At 43.2% G+C, this 9,338-nt stretch overlaps 1 protein-coding gene across 4 annotated transcripts in view; it reads right to left on the reverse strand.

Annotated features, from left to right (window-relative positions):
• Nucleotides 1-6,839, reverse strand: part of LOC129506448 (next to BRCA1 gene 1 protein) — a 32,269-nt gene extending 25,430 nt beyond the window's left edge. Inside the window, exons 1-2 of one of the 4 annotated variants that reach the window (XM_055320422.1) lie at nt 6,385-6,839; nt 1,971-2,081 (exon numbers count right to left, since the gene is read on the reverse strand). In XM_055320422.1, coding sequence (XP_055176397.1) covers nt 1,971-2,072 — 102 coding nt within the window. In that variant the 5' untranslated portion in view covers nt 2,073-2,081; nt 6,385-6,839. Of the gene's footprint in view, nt 1-1,970; nt 2,082-6,029; nt 6,126-6,384 lie in introns of those variants that run through there. The other 3 variants (XM_055320236.1, XM_055320360.1, XM_055320295.1) reach the window with 3 other exon arrangements.
• Nucleotides 6,840-9,338: the final 2,499 nt, after the last annotated feature.

Genomic DNA, 9,338 nt, shown 5'->3' on the forward strand with positions numbered 1-9,338 from the left:
AGAGAGAGAGAGGCAGAGACACGGGCAGAGGGAGAAACAGGCTCCATGCACCGGGAGCCCGACGTGGGATTCGATCCCGGGTCTCCAGGATCGCGCCCTGGGCCAAAGGCAGGTGCCAAACCGCTGCGCCACCCAGGGATCCCCTATTATTATTATTTTTAAAGATTTTACTTATTTATTCATGAGAGGCACAGAGAGAGAGAGAGAGAGGCAGAGACACAGGCAGAGGGAGAAGCAGGCTCCATGCAGGGAGCCTGATGTGGGACTAGATCCCAGGTCTCCAGGATCATGCCAGGTCTCCAGGATCATGCCCTGGGCTGAAGGCAGCGCTAAACCGCTGAGCCACCGGGGCTGCCCCTAATCCATAGTTTAAAAAAGGATGAGCTGGGCAGCCCCCGTGGCGCAGGGGTTTAGTGCCGCCTGTAGCCCAGGGTGTGATCCTGGGGACAGGGGATCGAGTCCCTTGTTGGGCTCCCTGCATGGAGCCTGCTTCTCCCTCTGCCTGTTGTCTCTGCCTCTCTCTCTCTCTCTCATAAATAAATAAAGTCTTAAAAAATAAAATAAAATAAAAAGGATGAGCTGGAGTGTGTGTGTGTGTGGGGGGGCATGCCTGGGTGACTCAGTTGGTGTCTGCCTTCAGCTCAGGTCATGGTCCCAGGGTCCTGGGATTGAGCCCCGCCCTGCTGAGCAGGGAGTCAGCTTCTCCCTCTCCCTCTGTCCATCTGTGTGCTCTTCTTCCTGTCCTATAATTAAATCTTAAAAAAAGAAAAAAAAGATGAGCTCAGATCCTTATCTATTGATTGAAAACTATATATAATATACTGTTAGGGGAAAAATAAGGTACATAATTATGTTTATAGTATGATCCTAGGACGAAATCTGTATGCCTACGTATCACACAGGGCTGTTAGCACAGGTTACCCCAAAGATGTGGGAACAGTGGATGAAAAGGAGGAAGGAATAGAGGAATAGTAACTTTTTCTTTATATATGTTTGGATTGTCTTACTTCTTATAATGGGCATGTATTACCCCTTCATAATTTAAAATTTACAATAAAGAAGGCAAACTATCAGTTCATCTAACTACTAGAAAAAGAACTGTGTTTGATTTTCAGGTCATTTGACAAATAGACCAAACTTTCTGGATAATCACCTATTTACAACAATATAAAGAAATATTTGCTGGAAGACAACTAGATCAGATCATCTTGTGAAGTTTCCTCATCATTTTTTTTCCTTTTTAGTTATCATTCCACATAACCAAATAAAAGCAGGCTTTTACCAAAGGGTTTTATGGATAAACACAGTTACACAGGAAGTAAAACATTCACTCTACTACAAACCAAACAAAAATAGAAGAGTACAAAGGGCAAACCAAGAGGAGGAAAGGCATTGACAACAACACAAAACAGATGAGCTGCTAAGCACCTGTAGTTCTTTTTCTGCAAGGTTTTTTTTTGTTTGTTTTTGTTGTTGTTGTTTTAAGTAGGATCCAAGTCCAGTGTGACATCACAAGACCTAAGCTAAGATGCTTAACCAATTGAACCACCCAGGCACCCCACTGCAAAACATTCAGGTACTTGACCTCTGACCTAGCAATAAAAAATGATCAGTTTGCAAAACATAAATCATACCCTGGGTGATTCACAAACCACAGAAACACAACTGCTCTCAGGCAGGTGAACATTTCTCTGGGGCTGATTAGGGTGGGGCCCACACCAATTCATTTCTCACAGTTTCTAAAATTAACAGCTTTCCTAAGTCCCAGCTGCAAATTAAGGAATTTGTGCCCTGGAGGGAGGTGATAGTGGTGGTGCATATCTCCTATATGAATACTGAAACCGTATCAAAAGTAATTTTCCAAAAGGCCTAGAAAAGGTAAATATAAGAGCTATCAAACAACACAGGCAAAGACAGCTATCTTTTGGGAAACGTAGGCTTAAAGGATGGAGAAACAAAGTAACACTTACCATAGCTTCAACATCAGCCCATGTTGTATTTTCTGGATCCGAAACCAGAAAGCTTTGAGTTTCATTTTTAAAAGTCACATTCAGAGTAACCTGTGGTTCCATGCTGTCGGGCTAGAATTAAGAGATGGAGGAAAGACAGAACACATATTAGAGACAGTTCTATAAACTGCATAAACAGCCATTCAACAAATGCTTGTGAAGACCTATACAGCCTAGGCTAGGAAGACACTGCAGTGAATAAGTGCCTCTGCTCTTCTGCTATTTATAATCTGTTCGGTGGCTACCACCAAAATCTGTTTTTATTGTGTTTTTTTTTCAAAGATTTATTTATTTTAGAGAGAGAGTATGAACGTGGTGGGGGAGGACAGAGGGAGAGAAGCAGACTCCCCGCTGAGCAGGGAGTCCCACCAATCCCACGACCTAGAGACCAAGACCTGAGCTGAAATCAAGAGATGGACACCCACCCAAGCACCCCCAAATCTCACTAGTAAATTTTGCTGAGACATTGTAAATTTTGGTCATACAGAAATCATTTAACATTTGTAAAATCCTCTAGGATTTTATGGAACTTATTATTAGTTAATTCAATACATATTACTGAATATCTGCTAGTAGCAGGATACAAAGAATAAGACCCATTGATCTCTGCCCTCAGGGAATTTACAATCTCATACCTTGAAAATGACATTCTACATTTTTTTTCTTGGGAAAGCAGCCTTTTCCTAAACTGAGCAACCCAGGTTCCCTATTAGATCAGTTTGAACAATTTAGAGGCTAAAACACTAGTCAAGAAACTACACCTTTCATCCAAGTTCATTTTTTTTAATAGTTTTACTTTCTTTTCTTTTATGGAGAATTTCATACATAAAAGCGGAGAGTGATGGACATATGACTACAATCAATAATTCAAGGCTACCCTCATTTCATCTATACATCTGTATTGCCTCTACCTAATTTCCCCAATATAGACTGACAGTAGTAGTTTTTTTTTTTTTTTTTTTTTCTCTAAAGATTTTATTTATTTATTCATGAGAGACACACAGAGAGAGGCGGAAACATAGAGGGAGAAGCAGGCTTCCTGTGGGGAGCCCAAGACAGGACTCAATATCCGGACCAGGGACCACACCCTAAGCCAAGGCAGATACTTAACCACTGAGCCACCCAGGCATCCCAGTTATCTTTTTAACCAAACTGTAGTAATCTAATTAAAAAATTATTACGGGAAAATTTAAACATATACAGAAGAATGAATAATATACAATGAACTCCTAAGGATCCAACTATCTTCCATAATTATCATCAACAAAGGACTAATCTTATTATAGCTATACCCGTTTGCTATTGGATTATTTTGACAGACAGCTATTACTTCATCCTTAAAATTGAGCATATTACATCTTTAAAAAAACCAAGACTTTTTGAAAACTACAATCCCATCATCATGCCTAAGAAGTTAGGAATTCTGTAACTGAATGTCTACTCTGGTCAGTTTTTTTTTTTTTTCTTTAAAGGTTTTATTTCTAAGCAGTCCCTGCACCCAACATGGGGCTTGAACCTACGACCCCCAGATCAAGAGGTGCATACTCTACTGGCTAGCCGGCCAGACGCCTGTCATTGTTTTGTTTTTTTTTTTAAATTTTTTTGTCATTGTTTTTAATTAAAAATTTTACTTACTGATGAGTCGTTAGATTGGTTTGTTCTTATGACTTTATGAAAAAATCATTTGTTAAAATCTAAACCCAAGCTGTAATGAAAAAGGTCATCTTTTAAACATTCATCAGCAAATCTTTAAAAAAACCTCTTCAAATAACCAAATTCTGCTCTAGGCACAGGGGGTAGGAGATGAACAAGACTAAGTCTCAGGAGTTTGCAGCCTAATGGGGGAGGGAGCAAAAGGGTTGAGAAAAGCTGGGCTCTAGACACATGGCTAGTACTATGTGTCAGAGCTGTAACAGTGAGCAAATCATTTAACACCTGAACTTTTAGCTCAACTTGTAAAATGAGTCAAATAAAAACATGTGCCCAAGTTCTCTGAAAATATTACTCAAATATAAAAATCATTACAATAAACCAGTCTTTAGAAGCCAAATGCACTTAAAAAGGACATTGAACTCTCTGAAGATCAGGGATTTTTTTTTTTTTAAGATTTTATTTATTTATTCATGAGAGACACACAGAGAGAGGCAGAGACACAGGCAGAGGGAGAAGCAGGCTCCATGCAGGAAGCCTAATGTGGGACTTGATCCTGGATCTCCAGGATCACGCCCTGGGCTGAAGGCAGGCGCTAAACCTCTGAGCCACTCAGGGATTCCGGATCAGGGATTTTTTAAATCCCAAAACAATTACCCTTCAAATTTTTCCATTCTTTGTCTTTTAAAACCTAGTTCTTTGAAAATGTTACTCAAATATAAAAATTATTACAATAAATCAGTCTTTAGAAGCCATATGCACTGGCCTGTGTGGAACAATAAAATTGAGATTGTCCTTAAAAAGGACATTGAAGGGGATGCCTGGGTGGCGCAGCGGTTTGGCGCCTGCCTTTGGCCCAGGGCGCGATCCTGGAGACCCGGGATCGAATCCCACGTTGGGCTCCCAGTGCATGGAGCCTGCTTCTCTCTCTGCCTCTCTCTGTGACTATCATAAATAAATAAATAAAATAAAAATAAAAAAGATTTTTTTAAAAAAAAGGACACTGAAAAAAAAAAGGAAAAAAAAAAAAAAGGACATTGAACTCTGAGTATCTGGGATTTTTTTAAATTCCAAACAATTACCCTCCAGTTTTTTTCATTCTTTGTCTTTTAAAACCTAGAGCCAAGTTCACTACCAAAAGAATTACCAGTTTCTAGCACTAATCTGCCGTCATCTAGTATTCATTCAAATAGAATGCAATTCTTCCGGTTCTTAAAATTTGGACAGATTTTGTCAACTACCCAGATTCTTGGGCAAAAAATATTAGGGAAATGAAGTAACTGATTCAGTCAGCCAAAAAGTGGGTATTCTGAAACACATTCTCACTTTTCAACTTCTGAGAAACACTTCCACACTTTTGAGAGTCCAGAAGGAAGGAAACTAATCTAACTCCCCTTTTCTCAAATTACACAATTAAAATTAGTTTAGATGCCTTGGAGCTCATCCAGCTGGTAAGCTAATGAGAGAAAACAGGAAGTGGGGGACTCTAGCTAAGCTGGATCACATCCAGGTCTTCATAAAGAATTGCCTATTTCTTTTTGGCTTTTATGTGAAAATTCTTTCAGCAAGAGCATTAATCTTGAACTGGTAGAAATACCAAAGCTACGGTTAGCACCATCTGTACTTGTAGGTTTGAAGCCAGTAAAGTCAGGAGGCTGGGACCGAGGCCTTCGGCTTTCAAAACTGCCATTATTGTAAGTTCACGCCACTGGCTCACCTTTACTTGGCACATGTCAGTTTTTCCTCTACATCGGTTTTTCAGGATACCAGAAATCCCGTTAATGAAGCAGATCTGGGAACCCGAGCTTTGGTTACTCTCTCTGCCGAAGGCCTGACAAGCTATCTGGGGGTTAAAATATGTGACTAATAGCCGGGTGTTGGACAAAAAACAAAAACGGTGTCTTTCCAATACCAGAGATCCCTAAGGAGACTTTTTTTTTTTTTTTATGAGATTCTCAACAAGCAGAGGGGGATGGGATTGGGAGGCTGTATGACAATGTCATTTTTTTTTCTTGCAGATTTTATCCTAGTCTTCCAGTTATTGTTTCCAAACACTCCTCGTCCCCAAAACAGTGTCACCACCCTCTGAGGACTCTCTCATTTTTTTTCCTGGGCCCCCTTTTTGCTAGGGAGTCTCGGTCTTCCATCAGCCGATGTTGAGCGTTCTGAGCCACGGACCCTCATCCTTCTGGCAGTGTCCGCCCCCTCGGCCACTCGGCCGGAACGGCTCTCTCATCTGGTCACTGACAAGACTGGCTGCCCCCAGACACGGAAAAAGTCCCTTTTTTGCAGGATTCCTTCTTTAAGCTTCCCCAACCGTCTCAATGGGAATGTGTTCCCACCCCTCCGTAACCGCAGCTGCTTCCTTACCAGCTCCCCGCCCCCGGGGGGCGCCTGCCGGAGGCCAGTGCAAGAACCGTTCGCTGCCAGCTCTGCTGCTATCCCTGCGGGGCGAATCTAACATGGCGGACAGAAATAGGGCCTAGCCCCCAGTTTCTGAGTTTCCGACAAGGTGATTGGCTCTTACCAATTGTCCCTCAAAACTACTGTCCCACTGATTGGTCGAGCCTGCGTGGCAGGGGTGGGGCAAGAGCTGCCAGAACAGCACAACAACAACAAACATTGAGGCAGAGGGGCGGATCTACGAGTGCGCAGTCGTGGGCCAGAGCCCATTTCCCCTTCCCAGGTAAAATCGGCGCCCACCGCATTCCCTCAGGTCACTGACCTTAGTGGACTCCGTGCCCGAGACTCGAGTGGCTATATGGGAATTGTAGTCCTTCTGGGACTCGTAAGTTCTTTAGCCTATTCGCTGCTCTCAAGATACGAAAACCTAATAACACTCCAATCCATATCTGTTGACGTGCGTAAGCGCACGAAGCTCTTCAAGCTACCCACTGGCTTGCCGTGAGAATCGCGCCCGCTTCTGCTGTCAGAAGCGCCTCTCCAAAAGACTACAGTTTCCGAGGAACACCGTGGCGAAGGCCTTTCGATCCGCAATGCATGCTGGAAATCGTAGTTTTTCCCACACAATTCTTTTATTTACCTAAACTAGAGCCTTCCATTGCGGCGGAAATGGTGAGGGAACAGGGCCCCTTTTTGCGACTGTCTCAGGCACTATCTTGCGCTCATATCCGGGCCTCAGGTACTGATTCCAGCCCTAGTCCAGAAATCTCTGTGACGTGATAAGCCCCGAGTGGAAACCCAAGGTGAGGGGGCAGGGGCCTAATAGAAAACTTGGGAAAAATTCTTTCTCTTCCGTCTCTTTTTAATTACGTTACTCAGGGAAAGAGTTGGTGACCAATCGAGAGCGCGGAGAGACTCTCGGCTCTTTCTGCTCCGCCCTTCCGCAACGTGTTTCGATCTCTGATTCTGAGAGGTTCTTGCTGAGTGGCTGCGGCCAGTTTCCGTGGCAACAGGAAAGCGCGGGAATTACAGGCAAATTGAAAGTGCGACTGCGCGGCGCGAGCTCGCTAAGGCTTTCTTGAGTGAGGGCAGTCCGGGGGTTTCTCATATAACTGGGCCTCTGGGCCTGGGAAACCCGGACGCTTCGCTCTGGGTGAAGGTGAGAGACTCTACAGGAAGGGAGAGGACCCACGGGGTGCTCCGAGGGCAGGAAACAGGTGTGGAGTGTGGGAGAACAAGATGGGTATTACCTGGCAAGGACAGGCAGAGGGTGGAGCCTGAGAAGCCCAAGACGTTGAGTCTGGGGAAATCGCGGGGACGGGGGCACTTTGTGGGTCCCAGAGCAGGGGAGGCACTGAGGATAAGGCAAGGGGGGCAGGGTGTGTCCGAGGGGGAATCCTAATAGCAAGAACTGGGGGATGTATCCTGAGGGTAACATCATAGTATAAAATGACAGGCTGGTATATGTGAGATGGAGATCTTGAGGAAGGAAAGGGCAGGGATGTGTCTGAGAATAAGAGTAGGCTGGATTTTGTTGGAGGGAGAGTCCTTTTTTTTTTTTGGAGGGAGAGTCCTTAAGAAAGAACTGGGTTCATACGCGCTTCTGAGAAGGGACAAGAAGAAAGAGGGGTGTCGGTAGTCACAGATGCTACTGGCGTGGACGTGCCGAAAGAGGATCCTGAGATGAATGCAGACCAGTGGGAAACACTGGGGAAGGGCAGAGGTGGGGAGCGTTGGTTGGAGTTGGTTTTGTTTTTGTTGAGTTTGGTTTTCAGCAAGAAAAAGAAAAAAGCCAGGATGACTGGAGAAAGATGAGACTACCATTACCTAGTCACCCTTTCTTTTTCTTGGAGAGAGGAAAAGACCAAAAGGAAGTGGTTTGCAGGCTTTATGTGGGGGGTGGGGGCGAGGGAGGGAATTTAAATGGTCTTAATTACAAAAAAAATTACATTTCAAAGTAAAAGAAATGAAATTTTGTCATTAATTCTGTGGTTGGTATAATTTTAAAGTACTCCAATCTTACATTTCTTATTTAAAAATGACATCTAATGAAACTAGGCTGTTCTTATAAACCTTTTAAAGTGATGTGTGTGTAGGCATGCAAATATACACATAGATATTTAAGCTTATGCTTTAAAATTCATTGGAACAGGAAAAAAAATGGATTTATCTGCGGATCGTGTTGAAGAAGTACAAAATGTTCTTAATGCTATGCAGAAAATCTTAGAGTGTCCAATATGGTAAGTAGACAGAAGAGTTTATTACTTTAAGATCCTTCCCTACTTGATTATATCCTATGCAAATAAGTAGAATTGACCTTGCATATATTAAGGAGAAAAAATTGTAATATCTATGAAGATTAGACTATTAAAGTTGTTGCTTTTCTTAATTCAGGAGCTTTGGAAATACAGGATATTACTTTTTCTCCACTCTGCCTCTTCCCTTTTTACTCCCTTAACTTAATTCAGCCCCCCATCTTTCCTTTCCTATCTTTCCTTGCTTACAGATTGTCTTGATTGATTCTACTTTGGGGCAGAGATCTGGTTTGGAGTAAGTGGCACTTGGCCCTTTCTTTCTTTCTTTCTTTCTTTCTTTCTTTCTTTCTTTCTTTCTTTCTTTCTTTCTTTCTTTCTTTTTTCCTTTCCTTTCCTTTTTCCTTCCCTTCTTCCTTCCCTTCTTCCTTCCTTTCCCTTCCCTTCCCTTCCCTTCCCTTCCCTTCCCTTCCCTTCCCTTCCCTTCCCTTCCCTTCCCTTCCCTTCCCTTCCCTTCCCTTCCCTTCCTTCCCTTCCCTTCCCTTCCCTTTTTCCTTCCCTCCCCTCCCCTCCCCTTTTTAAAATTTTGGGCAGCCCGGGTGACTCAGCGGTTTAGTGCCACCTTCAGTCCAGGGCGTGATCCTGGGGACCCAGGATCAAGTCCCACATCGGGCTCACTGCATGGAGCCTGCTTCTCCCTCTGCCTATCTCTCTCTCTCTCTCAGGAATAAATAAATAAAATCTTTAAAAAAAAATTTTTTTTTTTAAATTTTTATTTGTTCATGAGAGACATAGGCAGAGGGAGAAGAAGCAGGCTCCCTATGGGGAGCCTGATGCAGGACTCAATCCCAGGACCCCATTATCTTGCCCTAATCCAAAGCAGACCTCAACCACTGAGCCACCCAGGAGTCCCGCACTTGACCTTTTCATCCAGCCTCTAAAAACAACTCAATCACTTAGAATGGACATAGTTAATAGTAGCAAAGTAAAATCACAAATGATTTGTGCTTGTGAGTGGGTGGGT

Source organism: Nyctereutes procyonoides, unplaced genomic scaffold, assembly GCF_905146905.1.
Source record: "Nyctereutes procyonoides isolate TBG_1078 unplaced genomic scaffold, NYPRO_anot_genome, whole genome shotgun sequence".
Lineage (NCBI taxonomy): Eukaryota > Metazoa > Chordata > Mammalia > Carnivora > Canidae > Nyctereutes > Nyctereutes procyonoides.